The sequence below is a fragment of the Tympanuchus pallidicinctus genome, unplaced genomic scaffold (genome assembly GCF_026119805.1).
Source record: "Tympanuchus pallidicinctus isolate F22 unplaced genomic scaffold, pur_lepc_1.0 scaffold26, whole genome shotgun sequence".
NCBI lineage: Eukaryota > Metazoa > Chordata > Aves > Galliformes > Phasianidae > Tympanuchus > Tympanuchus pallidicinctus.
The window spans coordinates 13493879-13520510 of record NW_026294743.1 but is presented as its reverse complement, the minus strand read 5'-3'; the positions used below and the strand labels follow the sequence as shown (position 1 = coordinate 13520510).

At 38.4% G+C, this 26632-nt stretch overlaps 1 protein-coding gene across 14 annotated transcripts in view; it reads left to right on the top strand.

Moving 5' to 3' along the window:
* TRIM2 (tripartite motif containing 2) overlaps positions 1 to 26632 on the top strand; it is an 85105-nt gene that overhangs the window by 53478 nt on the left and 4995 nt on the right. For 13 of the 14 annotated variants that reach the window (XM_052690275.1, XM_052690281.1, XM_052690285.1 and 10 more), the window contains 8 exons: positions 2707 to 2858; positions 3543 to 3723; positions 6615 to 7338; positions 14647 to 14750; positions 16042 to 16209; positions 21989 to 22169; positions 23319 to 23389; positions 26072 to 26212. In XM_052690275.1, the coding sequence (XP_052546235.1) occupies positions 2707 to 2858; positions 3543 to 3723; positions 6615 to 7338; positions 14647 to 14750; positions 16042 to 16209; positions 21989 to 22169; positions 23319 to 23389; positions 26072 to 26212 (1722 nt within the window). The remainder of the gene's footprint in view (positions 1 to 2706; positions 2859 to 3542; positions 3724 to 6614; positions 7339 to 14646; positions 14751 to 16041; positions 16210 to 21988; positions 22170 to 23318; positions 23390 to 26071; positions 26213 to 26632) is intronic. The other variant, XM_052690287.1, reaches the window with a different exon arrangement.

Genomic DNA, 26632 nt, shown 5'->3' with positions numbered 1-26632 from the left:
ATGCAAATGTAATACGCGCACTGGCACTGTGAGATAGGAACCAAGTGTGTGTGAGAGATCAGAAGGAGGGCTGGCAAAGAGCAAATAGCTCCTTTTTACTCTGGGCTACTATTTTAATTCAAACAAATCCAAAGCAGTAGACGAACAACATGATTATTCAAATGTTATTTTGGATAAATGAGGCTTATGATTGCTGAGAGTCTTTTCTTGAGACTTGCACTTTGAAGGGCTGGAATTAATGTGCTTTGGATTTGTGAAATCCATTTTAGAAGTATGTGCAGCACTGATTACGCAAATGAAAAAAAAAAAAAACAACCTGTAAATTCAGTTAAATTATAGTGAAGAAGACATGCATGGGTCTCTAATTAGAACTTGGTTCTGAAGAATCCTGTTCTGGTTTAGCATGTAGTCAGTAAATGGGATTTCAGAACACAGTGGGTATTAACTTACGTTCCATTACAGCTAGTGGGAATGTTTTCATTGATATGTTTCATGACTTCTGTAGAATCATAGTGGAAACCAGTGTTGGACACCATGCCTACCCTAGAGCTCCCATCCACTTGGGAAAGAGAATTCAGGCAAAGCTTTTTTTCTGACAACAAACCTGTTAACGTGAGCAGCTTGCAGGGAATGTCACAAAATATGAGGCTCATGTTGGGAATGGAGGGGAGAGAAGAAAAGCTAGCAGTATGTGTCTGTCTGTATGTAGAAATTATGAAAAAAGAATCTTAGTTGATTAAGAAATGCTTGAAAAAATCATAGGGAATCAACTTATCAAAAAACTTCAAGCCTGAATCATATTAATAATAACTTTTCTTTCTCCTTTAACTATGGCACAATCCAAAAACTTTCGTGGGAAATGGGAATCATTTCACTCACACCATTTTGAATGCGGCTGAGACAAAGACTACCGTTTTTGTGTGCAGACATATGTCTTAACTCTTTGTGGTCTGCATGCTAATCCACTTTGTCTTCTATTTCTCTAGCATTGAATGTATGTTGCTGTAAATGTAATGATGCTTGTTACAAAATATTTAATAGGAAACAGAAGTACTGCATTATTCTTTCACTGTGTCCAAAAACAACAAATATTGAACAAGTAGGGAGCTTGTTAAAGTGTCCTGTACATGAGCATTAAGCTGTGAAGAGGCAGAAGGATGAACTTCTGAAACAGATTTAAAATAAATGAACACTTATGGCCATATAAAAATACTTAGCTTCCTAATAATCAACATTTTATTTTCCAAATTTTTTAAGCCTTTGTAAAGAATTTAAATCAAAAATTGTGTTTAACTGACTTCCTCTATGCACTGTGAGACAGTACTATATATTAAAGCCTACCAAAGTAAATATAAAATAACTGGCAGGACTTGGAAGATGTGGTACTGTAAGACTCCTAAGTTCAGAGTTAGTGGAGTGTGTTGATAGGAGTTGCCATGGTTTAGATCTACATGTTCTTTTCTTGCTGATGCATTCTATCTTATCCAGTTTATTTAGGACAGTTTTTACTTTGTCTCTAAAATGGCTTACACAAGTGACCATCAAATAACTAACCCCTCACTGCATGTGCATTTCATATCTTGTGAACTGTGATAAGACAGAAGAATGGGAATATGAGGGAAAGGAGCTTTGATAGGAAAAAATCCTATTAATGCTAATAAGCCATATGCAAATAGTAGTTCTTCCTTCACCCTCCTAATTCTCAAGACGAGAAGAACCAGCTCTGTTGCACAGAGCTGTTACAGGTCCCTCTGCTCACCTGAAAACAGCTGGTTCTACTCTACCTGTGCGACCACCTAATGTCAACCAGCATCTCCTGCACACCTCTCATAGTGTGAGATCTGAGTGCCAAAAGCATCAACCAAATTATTGGAGATTCTGATGCTATGTTCTGAATGCAAGATAGCTGACAATTGCTTTCTTTGAAGCAAATATTGCAAGATTCCTTACACGCTCTGAAATAGGCCTAAAATACTTTGTGTTCAAGAAGTTTCTAGTTGTAAAAGAATTCTCATGCTGAAATTGCATATTTGTGCATTATTTGGACTAGCATATGGTTTCGGACACAGACTTTTCTGTCACAATCTTCTGTTTCAATTGTAGATCAGAATTCTAATTACAATCTTAGATATAGGGTTTTGATGGTTTTCAGGGGTTAGTAATAGGATATGGATCTTTCCCCCTACAGCACATTGGTTCATTGAGGATGCTTTTCTGTAGCAAATAAACATGGTGTTTGGTAATCTCAGTTGTGTTTGTGTTGCACAGGTGACCCTGTTAGGAAAAAATAGCTGAAGCTTACACTTTTTTTGACAGTCCTTTATGGAGACTGAGGTTTGAATTCATGAAGGGACCTGAGTTCCCTGATATTTCGTGGAGAAATAAAGAGACCAGAACTTAGTATTGTATAAAGACAATGCTAGAGCTAGCCTTGAGGTCTGATGTTGTTTCTTGCGCTACTGATTTGATGTTTTCCAACAGAATAAAATGCATTTTAAAGAGTGTTTTGGTAGGAAATACATATGAATAACAGATATCTTTTAAGTCGTAGATTATTGACATCTAACATAGCAGAAAGTTTGTTTCTTTTTGAACCATAAGCTAAGAGCTTAGATAATAACATGAGTTTAAGACCCAGAAAGATGTGCTTTGAACTGATTTTACTGCTGCAGCTGTGTTTTAATCTAGAATTGTGCACTTTTTCAGGTGATGGAGTTTTACTGCCAGTCTTGTGAGACAGCCATGTGCAGGGAGTGTACAGAGGGAGAACATGCAGAGCATCCCACAGTACCACTCAAGGATGTGGTAGAGCAACACAAGGCTTCTCTTCAAGTTCAGTTGGATTCTGTCAACAAACGGTATGGAGTCTCCCCTGACTGCTTTTCTGCTTTCATTTTTGCTACAAGCTTCCTCTCTTACTCTCAGTAGATGTTTTAATGTGTTTGTGCCATGGACCTTTTCTTAAAGAATAGAGGTAGTGAGGATTGTGCAAAGAAAGAAAAAATATTGAGTATGCTATACCATTGAGTATGATGCATTGAGGGATTAGAGGAAAGATCTAAAGATTCCTATCAGTCTTTTGCAAAACAGAAGCCATTAAAAATTCAAGTGTTCTCCAAAGAGAGAAAATAAAATGGAGAAAAGAACTAGCTCATCATTATTTTCATAATAAAGAAGTTCTACTGTATGCTTAGAATACAGCACAGACTTTACTCTGTAAGAAGATATTTTTAAAAAAGTTGTAGGTCTGATTCCTCATTATTGGTAAATACATCTGCATAAAGAAGAGAAAATCCAAGGCCTCCCTGCTGAAACTTCCTGAAGCCCAAAGGATTTCCACATGTGAGGGCCCTAGCTTAGCCTTATTTTATCAGACTAAAATTATAACTGTGTGGTTATAAAAGGAATGAACTTGCTTCTGTGAAGTGGGGGAGTGTAAAGACAGACTGGTGATAAGTTCATTTCATCAAAAATTTCAGGACAAGGGCCATTGTTTGATGACTTTTGAAACAGCAGTCTTTGTAATTTAATCCCTCCCTCAGGCTTCCAGAGATCGACTCAGCACTTCATTTTATATCTGAAATCATACACCAGTTAACCAACCAAAAGGCTAGCATCGTAGATGACATTCATTCCACTTTTGATGAACTCCAGAAGACCTTAAATGTACGAAAAAGTGTGCTGCTTATGGAACTGGAAGTGAATTATGGCCTTAAACACAAAGTAAGATGCATGTTTTGTTTTAATGAATAACTATTAATTTAATCAGCCAGTTTTTACAAATGATTCAGGATGCCAGTTTGACAAGCTGTGTCTGGGATCTTGAGAATGTTGTCTTCCTGAAATCAAGTGTTGCACAACCTTGCTTGTAGGTGCCCAGCCTCCAAAATGGAATCTAGACTTTATAGGCAGCTAACTCTGTGTGTATGATATGTGAGGATCTAAAATAGCCAGCACGCTAAGCAGGAGTCTGCTTAAAGCTCACATGTTTTATGTGCAGATGCCAATAAGGGAACACCAAAGTCAAGTGTGGATCATTGGGTTAGAGCTCCATGACAGTGCTGTGTATTTTCTCCCATGAGTAATTTTTCCCTGAAGGAACCAGGCAAGGTTCCTTTCAAATACTTGATAAGGTATTTCACCCTAGAATTCAGGGATTGAAATGCATGGAGTGCAGAGGCATCTCATTTTCTAAGTGGAATGCAGAGAGCAACAGATTTCAGAGTTGTGTTCTTTAACTTTCTATGTGGGCGATTGAATCTTGCATTTTTCCCCTGGATTGTGGATTTTTTCAGAGGAAAAAAAAAAAAGAAATTTGCTCCTTTTTCAGAGAGAAGCCTGTACCGTGATGGAAAGAGCTTTTACTGAGGAATAAGTCTGAAATACTCAAATTGAAGACTTTGTCTTCCTGGGCATCAGTTGGCTGTTTTATGTAAAAGGAAGATATCTCTCCTGAGAATAAGAAAGTAGCATGAGCAACTGGAGTTTCAAGAGTGCCTGATAGTAATGACATCTTTGGACATTCTCCGTGATTACTAGCAGCTTCAGCATCACCAGATGTTTGAAGCTGAAGGGAGATGTATTTCAGGATCTGGAACAAGCTAGGTTGTTAGGATGGGCTGGGCTGGTGAAAATTGCAGAATTCTAATACATGGACAAGTGGTGTGCTTTCAGGGATGCAGGGAGTCCAGAATTCTTGGGGCACAGAATTTACTCATCACTAAAGCTAAGGAGCTGCTGAGGTTTTTAGCATAAAAAATTTGGACTTATATCTTAAGTTCATCCAAACAAATTTAAGATGTCCCAAAACCTTATTTTCTCAGCAAGAAAATATAGTCAACTGTGTGTACAAAATTTACACAAGGTGGTATACAATGTTAAATTATCATATGGTTGTTTAAGGGCACATTTGACTTTTTAATGTAGAGAACCAAAGTTTTATGAAGTTGTACATAAGCAGTAAAAGAGGTATTTCCTGTTAGTACAGAAAGAGTGATTAGAATAAATTTTTGTTTTTGAGTGAGTGGAGAGCCTGCAAAATGTTACAAACCCAAATATTTCCCATTCAGCTTTGGTTTCAAATGAACTGAGAGAGGCCTCATGTAAAATGCAGTAAACACATCTTAAATGTTAGTTATGGTAGGACTGAATATTTTCTGTGTCTGTAATGAAAGAAAACAATACTAAGAGTATAGTTGTTGTAAAATGTAGCCGCAAATCATCTTCCTTCATGCTCTGTGGTTTATCCTGAGTGTATGGACTTTTATCATCCTGGGACTTTAGTAGTCACGCTATCTGTTCAACTAGTTATTTATGTTCTGAAGTAAAGACAAGGCAGACTGGAAATGCCTTGAAATGAGTCCTGAGACGTTTTCAGGTGTCTAGAGAAACAGATAACTTGAAACTTAGTGAAGTGTTTAAATCAGCCTACTTTCTTTTGCTTGCAGTAGATTTCACACTATTATCACTTTTCCATATGAATAATTCGTCAGACTTTTTTCTCCAGTAAGTAGAGAAAAACAGATAGTTTTGTGCAAATCAGAAGTAAAATGCCCTTAAGAACACAGCATCGTAGCACAGTGTTCATCAGCAAGGGAAGAGTGTCTCACAGTAATACAGCCAACAGTTTCCAAGTTTAATGAGAACAACTGAATTATTTCAAAAATGCTTACTTTACAGTAGCAGTCAACAAAACAACTTCTGTGATTAGCAGTAATGTTTGTGCCCTAGTTCTTCTCAGTAGGAAAAACATACCATATGTATGACTGAGTACTTTTTGGGGACTTTCTCTTTAAAGATGTGGGAGCAAATGGAATGTTTGAGCTTTCCAAACTCCCATGAGCTTCTCTGTTAGGCTGCTAAAATTCAAGGATCATTTTTCTAATTCACTGCGAAAACAGTTTCAAGAAATTTTAATCTTGTTCCCAGCCCATGCCTCACAGTTTTGATGTCAATACTGCTCTAAGGATTTTAGACTGAGGGCCAGAACTGAGCCTATAATGGAAGCTCTTTTTCAGTCTTGAATATAGAGTAGCTACTTGCTGCCCATCAAAATTGCAGGTTACTCAATCCAACTCTTTCCAGTATCCCCAACACAATACCTTCAACATTCTTCCCCAAAAAGGAGTAACCCAAAGTTTCTCCTGGCCCTGAAGAGATAATTTTATGAAACTCTTCTTATAGCCTCCCTTATTGATGGGCCTGATGACTGAAAATCTCTCTGCAGGTACACACATTACAGCTTGCTTTTCAGTAACTATCTCATTAACTGTGAGGGCTAGATGGAAGGATGCTTAAAATTCTATGTTTATTTACAAATTAAAAAAAAGAAAATGAAGAAAGTGAGGAAATAATTCAACCTACTGAGGCAGTGGATGTGTAAAGCCATGGTGATCCAAATGGGGTACATTTTTTTCTGTTCCAGTGTGATATTCCAATAATTTGTAGAGAGTCAATATGGTATGTTTTCTACAATGAGACTTAAAAAAATTCCACAAAACTTTGAAGTACTATAAATGGTATTTCTATAAAGGCCTTCAGGGGTGAAGCATGCTAATGTTGCTAGCATAAATCCTGCCATGTGATGCTGATGTGGTGTTTGGCAATGCATGCAGGTTCTCCAAACCCAGCTGGATACCTTGCTTGAAGGACAAGAGAGCATTAAAAGTTGCAGCAACTTTACAGCCCAGGCCCTCAACCATGGCACCGAAACTGAAGTGCTGTTGGTGAAGAAGCAGATGAGTGACAAGCTGAATGAACTGGCTGAGAGGGATTTCCCCTTGCAGCCCCGTGAAAACGATCAGTTGGACTTCATAGTGGAAACGGAAGGCCTGAAAAAGTCCATTCACAATTTGGGCACTATTTTAACCACCAATGCTGTTGCCTCTGAAACAGTTGCCACAGGTGAGGGACTGCGGCAGACTGTGATCGGACAGCCCATGTCCGTCACCATCACCACCAAGGACAAAGATGGGGAGCTCTGTAAGTCCGGGAACGCTTACCTCACTGCTGAGCTGAGCACGCCTGATGGAAGTGTAGCAGATGGAGAAATACTTGACAATAAAAATGGCACTTACGAATTTTTGTATACTGTTCAGAAAGAAGGGGATTTCACATTGTCACTGAGACTTTATGATCAGCACATCAAGGGCAGCCCATTTAAACTGAAAGTGGTCAGATCGGCAGACGTATCCCCTACCACTGAGGGGGTTAAGAGACGTGTTAAATCTCCTGGCAGTGGTCATGTGAAGCAGAAAGCTGTGAAAAGACCTGCAAGCATGTACAGCACTGGAAAAAGAAAAGAGAATCCCATTGAAGATGATTTGATCTTCAGAGTAGGTAGGTGACTTCTCTGCTAACTACTGCCATAAGCTAAAGCAATTCAGGGAAATTGGATGAAAATTTCCCCGTGTAAAATTATTTTAAGATTAAGGTTCTAAGTAGAGCAACCTGATAATACTTCTAGGCCTCTTAATTATTACACATATACATTTTAAAAGCACATGTTTCAGAAATTCCACTGGCAAATATTTAGTTAGAATTGGGGTTGAGACATGCATACATCTGATTATCATAAAAGATTTTATATGGCAGAATAACAAGATCAATGGTGCAGATTTATATTGAACTACTTCTTTTAAAAATTGTATGGCAAGAGACAAAGTAGGAGGATTCTGTCTCTAAAATGACTGCCCTAGACGTTAATCTAATTAATTAACTAGGATCTACATGTTAAAACCTATGATCAAACATAGTTATTCCTTGATGTCAGCATAGGACAAAACTATGATTTCCTTTATTTGTTGTTTGTTTCTTTAAAAGTGTCTTGTATTTTTTCCCACTATCTAAACATGTTTCCTCCTTCATATAATGTGGTAGTATCTTGAAGTTTGTGGGTTTCTAATAATTTGTAAAATATAGATGCTATTTATTCTGATTTTCTTTCAGCTCTTTTGGAGTAATCTATTTTTAAGTTACCATAATTTATATGTTATACAGATAGTTAACTTATATAGTTAAAAACAGCAACAACAACTTTTCACTTTGCACAACTAAAGAAGAAAACGAAGTTGACTTCCGGTATTATACAAGTCTGTATATCACATTTGAGCACTTATCAAAAAAGTAGCTTCAGCTTGAGCAGAGCCTCTTCAACAATAACGGCACTTGGTTGTCCAAAGCTGGTATGTGCCTTTTCTTAAATTAATACCCAACATTGCTTTGCCTCTAGCAGGAGGGTGTTATGATCGCAAAACCTATTGATGAGTTGTTAAGGAAAAAAACCTTGCACAGAGGCAGAGTAATCAGGTCTGGACTCCTGCAGGAATGGAAAGAGACCTGTGGCTTTTCCCAAATATGATTTCACTGATAATGCTGGTTAAGAGCTACAGAGAATATGTATAGAAGTTTCTGAGATTTTCTGGGCACCTTGTTTTGAGACAAGGTAAAACGAGTTTAGGATGATGCCTGAACCCTGCCTGAAAGAAAACGTTTCTTTGATCTCTTCTGGAAGTGGTTGTGCCACATCATACAGTAGAGCATATGCTAGGTTGGATGAGCAGATTTAAAGTCCTGAAATAATTTTAAAACTTTTAGCATTCTTATTATAAAGCTTTCAGTATGGCCTAACATGATTTCAGGTTGTGATTTCTACTTCTGTATCCCTTGTTTCTAGTATCAGCTTCTAACCTAACTGCCAAATAGTGCTATGGCTCCAGTTGGTTGCTATTGTTTTAATGATTCTCTCTACTACACAGTGAACTCTAATACAATTGTGAATATTTTCTGAAAAGTGTGGTGCCTTTTCATTGTGATGCAATCATGACTGTGTGCTTTATTTTGGAGCTTTTTCTCTTCCTTTTCCCTGTCTTTCTGTGTCCTCTCATTCTTCAAAGAAAAAAAGAGCTACAGCTGCACATATCTCACAGCTTTTCCTTGAGGAGAGCCCTCAGGATTTTCCACATTTGAGATGTTATTGAAAAACTGAACTGAGAATAACGCTTAATCTCACTCTGCATTTTGTTCTTGGCTTCTCATTTCACAAAATGATCCTAGATAGAGACGTTCCTGTGGGATTATATATGCATCATCTGAACAGTCTCTAAGGAGTTGTAGCTGTAATGCTCTAGCTTTTTCACACTCTTCCAAAATCTGTGTGCTTAATAAACTAGAACTTCTGACATTTGTGCAGGGATTGTCTTTAGGAATTTAAGATTTTGTTTGCCTCCAGTTTCTAATTACTCAGGACACTTGAGGTTTGGTTCATTTGTTGATGAAGTTATGCAAAATGAAGTTTATTGCTCTTTTCCAGCACAACTGTGTATCTGTTTGGATCCCATTGTTGAATTGCTCTGATAGCCCTGGCCAAATGTGGATTTTTTGTTTAAAACTACGGAACATAAAACTTGCACTTGGGTTCCAGAGGTACATATGGCTGTGCTGGAGAATCATACTGTAACATTCCTATGGCATCCGAGTATATGGAGCGTGCTATTGTATTATGCAGACCTTAATCAATCAGCTCCTAGCAGAAGATCATTCTTGTGTGAATATCAACTTTAACACAGCGTTAGTGCAGATAAATGTTTTCATTCATGGGGAACTAGGCACTGTATCATTTGCCAATTCCATAATATTCATTGCTTTTAAAATGATGTATGGTTCTGTTCAGACTTTTTAACCTCAGGGTATTGACTGCACATTCGTACAGTTGTGTAATGCATTAATTAAAAGGACAGAGCATTTCTTGCTTCCTCTTCTTTCAGTTATTTACATCCTCAACAAAAACCAGGCATGATCTTTAAGAGTCTGTCCTTGCAGTTCTCATGTTCTGAATGTTTCAGCCTGCTGAACTTAGTACATTAATGAAAGCATGGAATGGTAGAATGACTTGCATTGGAAGGGACTTTCAAGATCGTCTAGATCTAACTCGCAAGCAAAAAAATCTATCTTTGTGGCATGTAGTAAGTTTGTGCAAACAAAACCTGTTTGTGATTTCTAGAAAATAATTGTTGCATATAGTGTTTGCTTCTACTGCAAGGGGTAGAAAGCATTGAAGTGAGAGGAAAAGCTCTTCTGTTGCTCTGCTTGTGTGCCTTAGACCTATGCTGAGTAGAAGTGAGGGATGTTTGGTAATAGCACTTCCACCCTCCCTGGTAAATCTTGGCCGTGTTCTCCAAAGGAGAATTAAGAGCCATGCATGGGTGGCTACTCTTGTCCAGAGCCCCATCTGGTGCTTTAGCTCTGCCATGCTTTGGTACTTTTTTTCTGTCACTTTTCACGACTGGGTTCTTTGACTGCTTAGCAGTAGTAGTGCCATTTCCCACTTCAACTGCATTTTCTCTTTCTGTACTTATGCCTGCAATTGGCATCAGGCTCAGCCAGATGGAGATTTGGCTCTCTGCTGGAAAGTTCCATTTTTCTTTTCCTTAGAGTGTGTTTAGTTGTCTGTTCAGCATGTAACTGAGCATCTAAATTTAGCTAAATTTAATGAGTAACTCACTCTAATTTTAAGGGGGAAAAAAGCACCTTTAGCAGTACGTTCTGTCAGCTTCCTTACTAGGTATGAATGTCATCATCTGGGCTGTTATCAATGCTGAAAGTGAAGAAGAGGCTGTGAATTTACTCTGTGAGAACTCATGAACAAAGCCTGTGTAATAATAGCTGTCATGTATTTATGGCTGATAAAGTCTGCAAATTCAAAGCAGAGTTAGGTGGAGCAGAGGTGCTTAAATTTGACAAATAATAAATGGTGAGCTGTGTGTAGGTTTTAGGGAAATGTTTAAACTTTCTAGGGCTCTTACTTATTATTAAATTTTCTCTAAAGACCTCTTGCTGACACTCTGTAGTGATTTTTCCTGTCTGAAAGAGATGGGGCTGTCCATGAATATGTACTTTTTAAGCAACTACAAAAACATAAATAGGTTCTGTGCGTAACCATCTTGAAAAAAGAGTGAAATTTTCTAACTGCAGTTAGCTCCTTTGTATGCATGGTCCAGAGGAATTCTAGCTACTCAGCAGGAAACAGCTTCTTCTCTTTCCATACCCTTAACTCCTTCCTTACTTTTCCCTACCCAAGCCATCTTACAGCCTGGCTAAGGGCATTGGAGAAAGAATGGACGTATAAGTGTAGCTGGTTGGCATTCTGAGAAAAAGCAAAGCCAGGAAACAGGATGACAACTCTGTCATACCTGTCTGTGCAGCCTATATGTTGATCTTTCCATACTGTTCAGTTTTATCTTTTTTTTTTCTTTTCAATGTTATACAGAGAACAGACCCAGAAGAGTTATTTGATGGTGTAGGTAGGAAAGAAATGGTAGCTATACAATATGCTATGGGTACTGCATCCTCTCAACTCTCCCATTAACCTCTAATCTTTCTGAAGGATTTTTGTGTCATTGAAGACAATCCCTTTCTAATTGAGAGGGGTGGTATGCTGCTTTTGTTTTAGGAAGCTGGTAAGTTTAGTTTAGCAAGCAGAGAGATGATTAGCCATATCAGCGAAATTTAGAAAGCAAAACCACTTCTGTTACTATGAATATAAGGAATGTACATTGTTCAACAGGTTCATCCAGATGGCCAGCACTTACAAAGCAAAACTTCGTTGCATGATATAATTTTTAAAGTTTCCTGTAATTTTAATAGGTCTTTTGATTATTATTTTTTTTTTTTTTCCCTTCTTCTTGATGAGATTCAACCTGGCCTGTACTATGCAAGAAGACTGAAATTGTGAAGTGTTCTGGTTGTGCTGCATAGTCTTGAGCTGAAAATGGCTGCCCTTTTGTTGAAATCGTATCTTCAAAGCTAAATTAATTGGTTTGTGCAGGGTAAGCTGAATAATACCCAAAGGAATTAGATAGGGATAAATCTAATCTGATTGTTTATTTAGAGAGCTGTTTACAAAAACAATATAAAAGGAACTGTTCCACAGCTTCCTAACTGCTCTGCTTGGCCTTACCTTTTGAAAACCCTCCTCTCCCAGTCCCATACAACTTGCTGCAGGAGTAAAATGTCTTTTGTTCTGTTGTGTCCAAACAGTAGCTCAGAACAAGAGAGAGATGGGTCTGGATGAAGACAGAGACAAAAGATTCAGGCTTTCATCTCCATGCCAGGCTTCCTGGGGAGCCCTTCAATACCCCAGACCCTGATTTGGTCCCTAGATTGTCCTCTCTCCCCAGCCCTGTGTATATGAAATGTCTGACCAGGCTAAGGAGGGATGGGTGACTGTCCAGAGAATAGAGAACAAAGCATTGGTTGCCTTGATAGAGAAGGGAGGTATCTTGCAGTAAAAGATGCTGATGTATCTCTCAGGCAGGTATGTTTCTAAGGAGGGAATCTTGGCTTAAAAGGGAGGAGCTGTCATCCTTTGTTGTAACAGACATGGTTGCAGGATCCTGCTTTTCTAGAGTGCTTACATACATTACCATAAGATTTCCTCTCACATGAGATACTGGTGTAGTGACTTATTCAAATTAGAAACTTCAGAGTTTCCTGTTCTCTTCCTGAACTTAACTTAGGACATCAGGTGTGTTTCACTGACCTCATCTTTCTCCAGAGAAATTTGTCCCCTTGTGGAAGGGACTGTACAGAGGTGTGCAGAACCTGTCATGGTCATGGGTTTAATAACTGCAGAATGCTGTTTACAAGAGTGTTGTGCATGGAGCTGATTTTCATCTGCACACTGTTAATGAAGTACTGTTTCAAAACTTACTATGAAATGTGACTATGGCATTCCTGGGTGATTTCTTCTTTTTTTTTTTTTTTCTTTTTGTTTGGTGTTTATCTGTGAAGTCCCAGTGAAGAAAACTCTGGCCAACTCTGTATAGATCTCTCTTACCGTTAAAAATGAATATTTTTCTGAGGAGGAAGAGCATACATTCCAAAATGGCTGTGGTAGTTGGTTCCAGATGCTCTAGCTTATGCTTCCTCTTTTCTAACAAGTGTTTTTCCTTTTCCTCTCCGTAGTATAAGGAATGCTTCTCACTTTTCATCCCTTTTCTTTGGCTAAATGGCAAAAAGGAAACTCACCATTAGCAAACTGTGGAAAGAAAAATAACTGCATGCATCCTTCAGGCACTGCTCAGTAAAACAGTACACAGAAATGGCTCAAGTGTGGGCAACATAATTGGTGTGTAACTCACTACTTGCTTAACATGTAGTTTCTCCTTGTGCTACAAAACTGAAAATTGCTGAAACTGAAAACTGAAAATTGCTGAAAAGGGAAGCGTGCTGAGTTCAGGAAAGTAAGTCTTGAAACAAAGAAAACTTCTCAGCACGAAGTGCCAAGGAGTTAAATGTTGTTTCTAGGTAGCGACAGAAAATATGCATCCCACACTCAGAAAGAAGGATTTTTCAGAGCATGTGCATCCCTGATGAAAGTTAAGTGCAAATTAGAGCTAATGAATGTTGTATATTGGGAAGCACAGTCAGAGCAGTTTTAATAATTGGACTCCAGAATATTTAGACTGACTAAAATAAAGTACAAGCTTTTCAGTTGAAATCATATATTGAAACCAATTAATGCCTGATACACAGATGGTGAATTATTGTGAAAACACTTAACTATGGTAAAATAGCTCTGCGTGCAAGCCTCAGAATGAACTGCTTGTGGAATCTTTTTTTTTAAAAAAATCATTCATTATGAGTAATTTTGTGGTTGAAGATTGTAACTGCAAGCTTGTCTAAAGACCCCTGAGCCTTCTTTATGAACACAGCAGGAGTTTGAATACTGTTAACGTGCTCTATGTGCAGTTTGGATCAGAACTTCAGTGCTGACCTTTTAAACACATCAGTTTGATTTGTGACTGTCCTCAGACTGTCCCAGAACAAACAGCTAAGTAATAAGGCATTTAAACTTAATGAACTTTTGTGAACACTTGTCATTTTCTAGGTCCTTATCCCATTAGTCCCCTTGATTCTATATAAATCTCTGTTTCATTTGTTCTGGATAAAAATGAGACCTGTGTGTATGTATTGCTTTGTAAGAACAGTCTAAAGTCTCTGCGGAAAGATTCAGTCACCAGATTTTGGTCTTTATTGGCATCAAGACCTAGTCATTCAAAAACAGTTTTTCATCATGGTTTTCTAAGAAAACTTTTGCAGACTAAATCAAAACTGAATAGCAAAACTGAATGGCAAACCTGTCTTGAAAAGGCCTCATTCAAAGCAATCACTAATACATTTTTTTTCCTCAATTTCTTGACTTCACAGAAGAGATTTAGGAATTGGATTGAACACTTGTCAACCATCCAGGTTCTCGGCTTTGTCTCTGTCTGTATGCTCCCTGCACTGTACTGTACTGCATCATCACCTTCTCACCTGAACAAAAATTTTTTAAAAAAATCCAGAGCTTGTGAATAAAACATTTTCCTTCTCTAGCAAGAAGCAAATTGTGAAGGTGCCTTGTTTTGTGAAGGCCACGGTAATTCCTCTGTTGGGGGTTAAATGGCATACATGCTAAAGAGTATGAACAATCTCTTGTACTTAGAATTGGGATCTGTTACTGCCATGGTTCTGTATCGGTGATAAGAACTCTTGAAAATAGGCATCCATAGATCAAGGATGTAATAAATAACTGTACTGGCTTTTAGTTTCTAACTTATTTATATGCTGCCTAGCCTGATTTATGTGCTTTGTGTTCAATTTTAGGCACCAAAGGAAGAAACAAAGGGGAATTTACAAATCTTCAGGGTGTAGCTGCATCTACAAATGGAAAAATATTAATAGCAGACAGCAACAACCAGTGTGTACAGGTATGCCACTGTCAAGTATTTGTCTGTTTTTTTTTTCCCCATACCTTTGCCTTATTTGTTTTCAGATTTTGTGCAACACAACACCAGAATGCCCTAGCTGCTTATTGTCTATTATCATTCCATCCTCTTGACTTGTAGCTATCTTCTTCAGCTCTACACTGTATCAAACATGTATGTCAGAGTTTATTTTCATTCCCTTTTATGCTTGGCAGTGAATGAAGAAAGTAGACAGAGCAATAAATAACCTGGAAAAATGTCTTTTTGTAAATATTGTTTCACACTGTAAATTCATCAGTTAGTGTTTCAAAATATAGGACAAGATGCCACAAATATAATTTCTTAAGTGAATACAAGTAAAAAAACACACACAGATACTATCTTCAAATGACTTTTAGCCTGTGTAATGGACTTTTCTGTGTGATAGCATGATAAAATCATTTCTGTGTTAGATCTCAAACACCCAGGATTTCTTGGCTTCTTTAACCTGTGTGAAAATCTGGCTGTGTTTTCTCCTGCCCGTCATACATGTATTCATGTTGACTGTTTTTTGTCTTTTTTTTTTTTAATTTTTTTTTAACAATTAACAATTTGTTGTCACTTCTTAGGCTGCTATGTGGTAGCAGTGAACAAAGCAGTAGTGTGTGACTTGTTCTTGAGTATGTCAGAACCAGAAAGCCACCTGCAGTAAGAACTTATTACCAAGCATTTTCAAAGAGAGTTTAATATTCATCAGTGCCCTCAAAGGTTGTAATTTGTGGCCCTTTCAGAAGAAGTTCAGTGTCTAATTAATTGTCTAAGGAATGCAAGTAGTGGACTAATTTTTGAGTAGCTGAGGCATCTGTCAGGAAGTGGCCTGGTTTCCTAAGTCAAATGATTACATTTTAAAATACTCTTTTAGCTTCTTATCTTTTTATCTAAAAATCTTCATTTCTGACTGTGGTCAAGACAGTGCTTCAGTTTCCTCATTTCTAACACAGGAATAACACCACTTCCTTTCAACTGTATTAGAGGGATATCATGAACCATAGTTCACTAGTGTTTGTAAATTACTTTGAGATCATTCAAGAAACAGTGCAGTGTAAGTGCCGAGAACTTCCTTTTTATAAAATCAGGGTCCAGGTGGAGGCCTCTTCTTAAGCTGGGCATATTGCTTTGAAATATGACTGTGTAAAAGCACTGCACGTTCCTGACTGTCTTCCTGATTACAGTGCTCATTAGTGAATTCTAAACTGTGAGCTCCAAAACATAGATGATGCAGACCTAGTTTTAAAACTAATGTTTTCTGTTACAGATATTTTCCAATGATGGCCACTTCAAAAGTCGCTTTGGCATAAGAGGAAGGTCTCCTGGCCAGTTGCAGCGTCCAACAGGAGTAGCTGTGCATCCTGGTGGTGACATCATTATTGCAGATTATGACAACAAATGGGTTAGCATATTCTCATCAGATGGAAAATTTAAGGTATGACTTACCATGAGAACTCCCTTGAGATTTCTGTCTTGCAAAGGAATTCAAAGTACCGTTGTAGGGATTTTTTGTGTGTGTCAGGAAATGGCACTGTTTGTTACTTAGTACAAACTCCATTGTTGTGATGTGTAAATGCATGGCACGTCCATGTTGTATAATAATTAGGGAGAGACCTCAACTGTGCTGCCAATGTAATATCAAGTAGAGAGCATATGTTCCATTCTGCAGTCCTGAGCACTAGGTATTTGTCTGCCCTTCTGCAGCTTACAGCTGAGAATAGCTAATGTAATCAAGTGTAGGTGGACTAGACAAACTCATCATTAGTAGCTTGATTATATATAAAGCTGTGTGTGTATATGTAGGTACACACAAGACAAACACAAAAACTTTTGAGAAGTCTTCAGTGACATATGGAAGGGAAATGTAAGGCAACTGACTGTTGACTGTGTCCTCTATTTTCTCCATGCATATCAACAATTCAAGTGCATAATTTATATATGGTCCTGTTAGTGAATGCAAGGAAGGGGCAATCCAAGAGATCAGTCTGGTCCTATAGCACAGTCAGGAGTACCTTATTATGTAGGGTGATGTGCAGTAGAAAAGCTGAAGGGCAGGAAAAGAATTACTTATTTTCAAAAAACAAGTTCTGAGTAGCGTGTGCTTATTTTCATATGAGCCTGGATGCTTTTTGTGGCAATAAAATAAAACAACAGCTACTGTTCTACGCTAATGCTTGTAAACCTGCAGTATTTATCATGTCTGGGAGTTGGGTACAATTCCAGAATTAAAGCTTACCTCCATTTGGTGCTGTTGTCTGAATGCATATAACCAAGTTGAGCGATGCATGCTGGGCGTAGCTCTCTCTAGCAGAGATTAGCATCACTCTGGCAAGTTAAAAAAAAAAAACAAAAAACCTCCAGAGATATTTCTACAGTAGTTCTACCATAGTTCTAGAGATCTGTTTTGGAGAGAAACCACTCGTTTAGCATTTTCTGGCAGCCTAATGACAATGGGCTCGGATCCTGATCTACTCATGTGGCTGTGAACAGATGCCCTTCCTTTATTAGTTTTCACAAAGTGACAAATGCTGTACCAAATAGCAGGTTTTGCTTGCAGAATCCCCCATTTGAGAAAGACACTTGTACACTTCTAACTACACAGACTCAAAGCTAAAATAAAACAATACTAGTATGCAATGCAGTTGTTAAAAAAAAATTTGCATTTGCAGGGATGACATGATCTTCCTTGTTGAGTAGTTTCGAAAGTGTACGGCTACTCAGGAACATCTGTGCTTTGGCTGAAGATGCCAAAACAAAACGAAGATGTAGTTATTTAAGAATCCAAACTTTCTGAGTAGTCCAAGTGTGATATAAATAATTATTCACGTATTTAATGTGGACTGTCTTGATCTGCACATGGAGGAGGGAGGGCTCGTTTTCCTTCCTTCTCCAGCTAGGCTGTAAATCCTACATTGTGGATGATGTCAGCTCTGGGGGAAACAGCCATGGCTGTGGAGGAGCCACCTCTCTCTGTCCAACTGGGAGTCAAAGTATTGGGAAAAAAAAAGACAAAAAAAGAATTATGGTAGTTCCTCCATCCTTGAGCCTAGCTTTGGTTTTAGTTAATATATTTTTTTTTTGTTAGACTGTACTAGCTATGTAAAGTCAGCAATGTTTGTGTGCATAGTGCATTGGACTTAGCATTTCTTGAGACTAGAACTGATTAATAAGAGATGAAACACTGATGATAGAAAATACTACTTTCAGATTTCATGCAACAGATAACATTTATCTGAAAAAAATATGAGAATATTTGTAGATGCATCTTTTACGTGGAGGGAAGATTGAAGCACAGGACATATATAACAAGTCTAGCCTGTGGAAATCTGGGAAAAACAACATACAAGGTCTCTGTCTGATTAAACTAGGCAAGGTCTGCTAGAATGCACAGATATACAGGGATAAGCTTCACTTCAAAGGGTAGTGCCCACAAGACACTGTGTATCATTTGAGGTATTGATGGCCTGCTAGTTGTTCACTAAGCATTATCAGCGGTCTTTTTTGAACTTATTCTAACTATTTAGTTGTTGTCTCCTTCTTTCTTTATTTACTCTCCTTTAGCTTCACAGCTTTTTAATACTCATGTGAGCCAGAAAGCAAATTTCTCCTGGAGCCAAGCCCAGGCATTTTCCAAATAACAGAACTGGGCTGACTCATCCCAGCAGCCTCTGCCAGGCAGAAAAGTGTCACCTTCCTCAGCTGCTGTTAGCAACAGAGGCACAGCTCTGCTTTCTCAAGGCTATGAAGCTGGCATAATGCAGAGTTTGGCAAACCCTAAGCTAAGATTGCACCAAAACATGAGTCTCTTAAAATGAAAGGCTGCAGTATTGCCTGCACAATGAAGCATCATACAGGGTCTTAGAACTGGAGGTTCTGTTTCTGGTTTATGCCATAGGTCTTACAGGTGCTGCTGCTATTTCATTTAATTTCCCAGTGCTGTATTTTCCTCATTTGTAAAAGCTGGATAACAGTGGTGGCTACCTCTATGAATTACTTTCAAATCACCTAAGAAAACTGTTACAGAAAGCATTAATTGCTAGGCTAAAAAGAGAACTGAAGCAACAGTGTCAGCTGCTGTGCCAGTGAAGTTCAAACCTAATGAAGGAAACGGAGACAAGGGGCACAGAACAAATTGTGGTCCACTGAGGAGAGGATTATTTTCTTTCACATCTTAGGACTCTCTTAGACAACACCTAAGATTACCTGTTGTTAGCCAAACAGAGTTGTAAGTTGGGCTAAGACATCAAATTATGATGCCTGGGAAAAGATGGAAGGAAATATTTTATCTATCAGAGTTTCATTTTCTTGACTTATGAAAGGGGTTAGGAAGGGAGCTGCTTGATGCTGGCTGCATGTTTAGATAGAAATAGTTCTGTGTGGAGTGTGATAAATGGTCACAATTCAATTAAGACAACCCTACAAATGATAAATCCATTTATTGTGTGACATCACAATGCATGATGATGGTTCTATCTCCACATTAGGAAGTTGCAAAATGGGGAAAGAAGGCATATTTCAAGTCTGTAAATTAGTTTCTGACAATTGTGAACTTTTCTGACAGCAGCAAGATGGGTGGAGTTGAAGCTAAAGCTCTAACACACTTGCATTACAGGGGAAGAAGTTGGTATAATTTGGATTTTTTTTTTTTTTGAACTCTAGAAATATCTCACAAGAGAATATTTTCCATTCTAGTACTATGGTTTTATAAACATGTATTTGAAAACCAATCTGAATTCATGAAAGTCTATAAAACATGGAACAAAATGTCCTTGACTGAATTCGATTATTTGTGTTAAAGATTCAGATGGTTCATCCTACTATATTTATTTCTAATGGCAGAAAAGTCTGAGAATACTTCCATTCACGTACTTAACAGCAGTGACTGGGTTTCATAATGCTCTGTTTTAAATAATCAAACCTGCAAATCTGAGAAACCTGAAATAAAAATTCACAAAGCATATGTTCAGCCAGACCCAGTGATGTGTCATCAGCTTATTTTCATCTAAACTGGAAACAGAGATTCTTAGTAAAAAGACTTTCAGACTCCAGCTGGGCGTGATTTATTGCTTACTGCAAATTATATTGTGAATCCTGTCCCAAGAATAGTTATTTTTATTACTCTCCTCAGTGCTGAGTGTCCATTAATGCAGTATGCGATTTATTCGTTTTTTTTTTTTTCCCCTCATATATATTTATATGATCAGAAGGACACTGTACTCATAAGTCTGAGTTATTTTTCCTTAGGAATCCTGGAAGGCTTCCTAATAATCCTGGTGAGGAGGTGGTGCAGTGCACAAGCAGGCACTCAGGCATCCTTGAGGAAAGAAGGGAATATTTTATTTAATCACTGCAAAGGAAATAAATCTGCTGCTTTGCATTTGATTTATGTTGTTGTCGCTTTGTTGTTATGCAAACCTGAAGTTAGATTTGCTCATATCTTTCCCTTGGTGATCACCGAGTCATTTTTAATAGTGTTTTTTTTTCCTGAGGTTATTTTAGTGTGATTTAATTAGGTGTTCATTGTCAAAATATTGAGCAATTTAAGAGAGCATATGTATCTGCACATAAAACAGACATGACTGTTGCACTTCAGCTATGTAGTCTTGAAGCTGCAAGATTTGCTCCCTGGAGTTTTCCTTGAGACTGAAAGACTGTGTAATAATGCTGTTGACTTCAGAGTAGACAGCCTCAGGTTATCTCTTTTTCTTTATTTTGAGGTGGCTCCTGCTTTTATCAACCCCACCCATGAGAATGTACTGTGGAATAGGAGCATGGGGTTTCCTGAGGATAGTCGAGCTTCTTTAGATAGTCACTTAGTTGTCTGCTTTGAACACACTTGGAAACTGAACAAAATGAGTTATGTTAATGGATTTTCACCATGCTGAGTAATCTGTCCTGCCTTGATAATCAGGGACTAACACAGCTTTAGCTACTCACATACACTACGTAAGGATGGAATGGCCCACTGGGTCCATCAGGACCAGCCCCAGCTCCAGCAGGGCCACCCATAACAGCTGCCCAGGCCTATGTCTGGGCAGCTTTGGGAGATCTCCATCCAAGGAGGAGGCTACACAGCCCATAGGCTCTCTGGGCAGCCTATGCCAGGGCTCCAGCATCTACACAGCACAGAAGTGCAGCCTGACGTGCAGAGGGAACATCATGTTCCAGTTGGTGCCCACTGCTTCTTGCCTTGACACTGAAGGCTACTGAAAAGAGCCTGGCTCTCTCCTCTTTGAAAGAGAATACAGCAAGTGTGACCTCACCAGTGCTGAATAGAGGGGAAAATTCCTCACCACTTGCATCAGGTAAGGAAGGGAGGCAGAAAAGGCATCAATGTGTCTCACCCTGTAAAGGCAGTGCAGTGAAAAATTGTATTTTCATAATGAAGGTGAATACTTTAGTGTCTGTTTAACTATAATTCAGTTGGAAACAGAAAATTATGTCAGGCACCAAAGAGATAGATGCAAGTTTGTAGGATGTCTCTGAAAAATTACTGCAGGATCTAGAAGCTGTGGGATCCATCGTTTCAGTACAGTGTGTTCAGTGGACTGCCTGTGCAGAGCCATAAAAGAGCTTGCAGGAGACCTGACTTTTGGAGCCAACTGGGTAACTGTTTCCAAATTTGCCTGTCATTTAATCTGCCCCGTTGTGTGTTTCTCTGGGAGGAGAGGTGCAGACTGTGGCTTCTTTTGGCTGTTCTTGTGCTCAGAAGAGGCACCTAATGTTCACCAGTTCTGCTGTAGCTTTTCGGTCAGATTGCCATCTGCAGATTGAGGAAAATCAGCCATTTACCATCTCCATCCTGCACATTTATATCACACCCAGCATGGTAATAACTGCGAGACTGCAAACAGAAATCAATCATGCCTGTTAGAAGCCCATTTTCCCTGAATAGTGAGGGAAAGGGAACAAGAGTCTTCTTTGTGTGTCAGCCTACCCTGTCAGTATGCTAGTACTGACTGCATAGCCATTTGTTTGGATTCAGTTGATGAGGTAGCAAATTTTTCACTCTAGAAAGGACATACAGAAAACAGTTTCAGCTGAAGATGAAATGAAAAAGTACACAATATGAGCTGATAAAGCAATCACTTCCTCCTGGCAATCTTTTGATGACAAAGTTTCTCTTCATGCCTGTAATACAAGGCAGCTTTGAACTGTACTAACTTATTTCTATCGCATGAATGCGTTTTTCTGTTCTATGTCTTCTGTTTTAGGCCAAAATTGGATCTGGAAAACTCATGGGCCCAAAAGGCATTTCTGTGGATCGTAATGGACACATCATTGTAGTGGATAATAAAGCTTGCTGTGTGTTCATCTTTCAGCCAAATGGGAAAATAGTCACAAGGTTCGGTAGCCGAGGGAACGGCGACAAGCAGTTTGCAGGTACACTTGATGGTAATATGTAAATCCCCTCTTCTTGCCTCTTCTGCTCACATTTGCATGATGTCTGAGCATGTTGAAGATGCTAAGCTCATTTTTTCTTTTCTGAGAGGGGAAAATTCTACTAAACATAAAGCTTGTCTTTGCTTTGTCATTTGTTTAATTGGCCAGGAAGTCTGCAACCTATGTTCTGCAAATGTAGGCGTAACTATCTTGTTTTATCTACCTTTCTCTGCCTGGAAGCATTTCAGATCAGTGATTCAAGGAAGACAGACCTTAACAAGCATTTTATAAATGCTCTGTAATGCCCACACTAAGCTGTTAATTATAATCAACTCAGACATCGTGCTTTGTGTCTCCAGTGATCAGATACACATTAACTCATGCCCCAGGTAGTGTCTTCCCATTACAAAATGGGCATAATGGGACAGTGTTAATACTGAGATCAAAAAGACTCACATATGCAAATGGCAAATGCCAGTCTGGGGAAGCTGCCACTTATATATTCAACTGTGTGTAGGCTGCATGGAGCAGATGAATTATCATTACTTGAATGTTTTCAGTGTAAAAGCTTCATCCTGTTTGTACTGATGATTTGAGAAAACTGAAATTGAGTTTTTATTTGCTTAATAACTTAAAATGGCACCAAATATTTTTATTCAGGTGCTTTCCTGTTTTCACGTTTGTTTCTTATTCATGTTTTAGTACACAGTTCAACACACAGAAAAAAAAATGCACTTTTTTTTCCCTGACAATATTTTCTAAGTAACTTTTGCATTTATCCTAAGCTTCTTTGCTTGAATGCTTGTGAGAAATGATCAAATAAAGCATAAAAGATTTTATTTAGGCTTTACTTTTTGACAGCTACTTTCATTATGTACACTACTTTATTCCAAACCACTACACATTTTCTCTTGTTAATCAACATATAAGTATCTGCATAGTCATCCATATATAAAAGGAATAAACAGTACTTACTGATAACACTAGCTGACAAATGAAATAGTTTGTTTACAAGAAGGAGTGCTGAACTTTTTAAAACAGGAAATGAAATTAAGAGGGGTTTGAAATTGATTGTCCCTTTTTGACAGAAGTCAAACAGTGGTATTTTCAATTAGTGGCATTATTATTTTTATTATGATTCATTCTTCTTCTGTATTGCAGGTCCTCATTTTGCAGCTGTAAACAGCAACAATGAAATTATCGTTACAGATTTTCATAACCATTCTGTCAAGGTACCATTAGTTAATAGCAATTTGGGAAGCTTTTTATATTTTTATTTCCTGGGGAAAATAAAGTTATTGTTAAAAACATAGAGACGATTCTTTCTAAGTGTGAGGCCCAATTAAAAGACTCGTAGATCTTTGCGTGCACTATATTTAATAGAGATGTAATCAGTTGCTTTAATAGAGATGTAATCAGTATTACATTCTGTAGTTAACTTGCTTAAATATGTGTATGTTATGCCTGAGATAAATAATAACACCTTAGTTATTTTTAATTAGCTGTCTTTTGATATTTTAGATAACTGATAACTTCTTTTGAATTTCCCATTAAAAGCTTCCCACAGTTCTCGCTGAATACGAGCACAGCTAAGTGAAGATATCTGACAAGATCTGACAGGATCCTTTTATGATATGATACTCTTAACTGTGTAGGACAGACCACGATTTTCATCCAGTATAGCCTGCACAGAGCAGAACTGTCCACTGGCCATTTGACCAATGAGAAATCTGACTGGCCTATTAAACAGTTGTGGTAAGATAGGTGGTAGATTCGTTTGTCCCAGTAATAAACCAGAGCAAGGATGTATGTTGAGATGTCATGTGCTGGAAAACACGAATTGAAGAGTTGCAGGCCATTTCAGAAATTGGTCACCTGTTTCTCTTCAGGCCATACCAGCCCTTTCAGCCTTTTCTATGCTCCTTTTTCCTCCCCCACCATGCAGTACCCCAGGAGCAGCGGATTTGCACATAATGGCCACCTGTTTGAATTGAACACAGAGATGCACTCTTGGTTCAGTTAACCAGTGTTTGAACTTAAATGATGTATCTTACAAATGTACCTGAAACATGAAATGTCTGTCTGCTTACTGGTGAGCGTAAACATCCTGATGACCTTAATGGTGCTGAATCATCCAGCTTCTGAGTAGGGACCTTGTTTTATTGTGCTTTTGGAATTAGAGAGGAAATGCGTTTTGGATTACTGCAGAATGACCAAGGCTGCTGCAGAAGCCCTGAAGCAGACTGTTTAGGTGATTTAGCAGCAGGTCTATGTATCCATAAATCACCTCTCCAGCAGCAAAGCTTATTAAAGAATGACTGGAGAGAGTTAACAAGGGCCAGCTATGAGGAACAAAAACAAATGAAGAGATGTAAGAGTGTGACATCTTAGCAAATTAAATGAATTATATTGCTAATGAGAACAGAGCATCCTGTCCGTGTCTGGTGTGACTCAGTGGAATAAAAATTTATTTGTTGCAATTGGGTACTAACTGGAAAAGATTCTTATTTTTGTAGCATTCTGTGCAGATAACTGTTGACACTTTGGAGAGTTATGTATAAATTAGGTGATGCTGTCCTTTTTGGTTAGATAGTAAGGGAAAGAGCAGAGAGTAAACTTTGTTTCAAATAGTAAAATACATTTATAAGTAAATAATTTTCACTCTTACGACTCTCAGCTTTTTCCTGCCACCAGTGTCTTGAGTTATACATCTTCATTCTGCAAAACATTCTCTTTCTTCTGCCATTAATCTTCAAGCATTTTCCTCACTTCAGGCATCTTCTGTGGAAAATCCTACTCCATATAGGCTCCTCTCCTTCTGTCACTGACCATCCCCATTTTAACCCAGGAAAAGAGCAAAATATCGCCTGTGATTTTCTGATTAGGTGACCCTCCCTACTATTTTTTGTCATCTGAGCTAAAATTGATTTCCATTTCAAAATGCCTTCTGTCCTTTGTGGGTGCTAGAGAATAGGATGATTTTCTTACCTCTCTCACCTTCTTAGCACTTGTCAGTTCTTGCTATTTTCCTGCTTAGGCCACAGCTGGTCCCTTAAGAACACTTTTGGACCTTGTGGCAGAGCTGCGTCTGGGTCCAGGACAAACTTAAATGGCTGTGGAGCCATGCAAATGAGGCATCTTGTGTCTCACTTAGTGTCCTGAGATTCTTAGTACTTGTTAGGTTATGAAAGTCAAAGAACAGTGCATCCATGCTGTCAAGGCTCACTGCTGCTGTCCTATCAGTGCTTTGCTCTTAACTCAGGATGCACAAGTTGTGGAGGGAGTCCTGGGGCCTAAGTACTGCGTGGTGTAGAGAAGCAGGAGGCACCTTTTTTCCCATCTTCATTCTGAGTCCTTTACTGAGGCCTAGTAAAGATTCAAGACTGGAGACCAGTATTTTGCACTTCTCTCTTTTTCAGACCTTACAAATATTTTGCTTTTTAAATTATAGAAATGCTGCTAATTTTGCTGAACTTGCTTTAAGGATAGGCTGGTGCTGGTATTGCCAGCGAGTTCTTTGTTCTTTTTTTTTTCATTGTCTGATTTCACCTCGTATTCACAACTCAAATTTTCATCAAATTTCAATAATGCAAACACACTGAAATGCACTTACCAGCTATTTGAAAATGCAGATCTAAATGACCCTTGCTACAAGCATTTTTGTCTTAGTAAATACTTTTGCCTTATGCAAATATATAATTCTGCTAAGTATTTCTAAAACAAGAAGGGTAAAAATGAGAACTATAAATGTCCATGAAAAGGCAGGAAGGGGAATAGTGAGGGGGAAACAGTGCTGGATGTGGGGGAATGTTGCTGGTAGATCTCCAGTTCCCTGTTAATAGGTGAACTGGTAGTAATAGATTAGTAATATTTGATGTGATGCCATAGTCAAGCTTTTGTTTTAACCCTTACAGGTATTTAACCAGGAGGGAGAATTCATACTGAAGTTTGGATCAAATGGAGAAGGAAATGGACAATTTAATGCACCAACTGGTGTTGCTGTAGACTCTAATGGAAATATTATTGTAGCAGATTGGGGAAACAGCAGAATACAGGTAGAGATTTGTGTATTTCAAAGGTGCTTGATTAGGAAAAGCAATGGATTGATAACTGGTTGATCAGTAAAGCTTTCAGGCTTCCCAAGAAGCAGAACAGCAGCACTAGAAGTGATGTGTAGCCTTTTGTATACCTCACTGTGGGTCTATCCACTTTTAAAGTGATGGTGTCAGACTGTGGCCTTTCCAGTGTGAGCGCTGGCAAGTCTGACGGTTATTGTGATCAAGATCCTTGTCTCCAAGGAGCTTCCTACAAACTGTTTCATGACTTGAGAGACTTGCAAAGCTTTACTGAGACGACAGTAACTGATAATAATCACCATAACAGAAGATTGCCAACATGATGGAAAATACGAAAAAGCAAGTAAACCGTACAGCCCTTGAGGCAAATGAGGCAGATTTTTGGCATCTTTTTTGAAT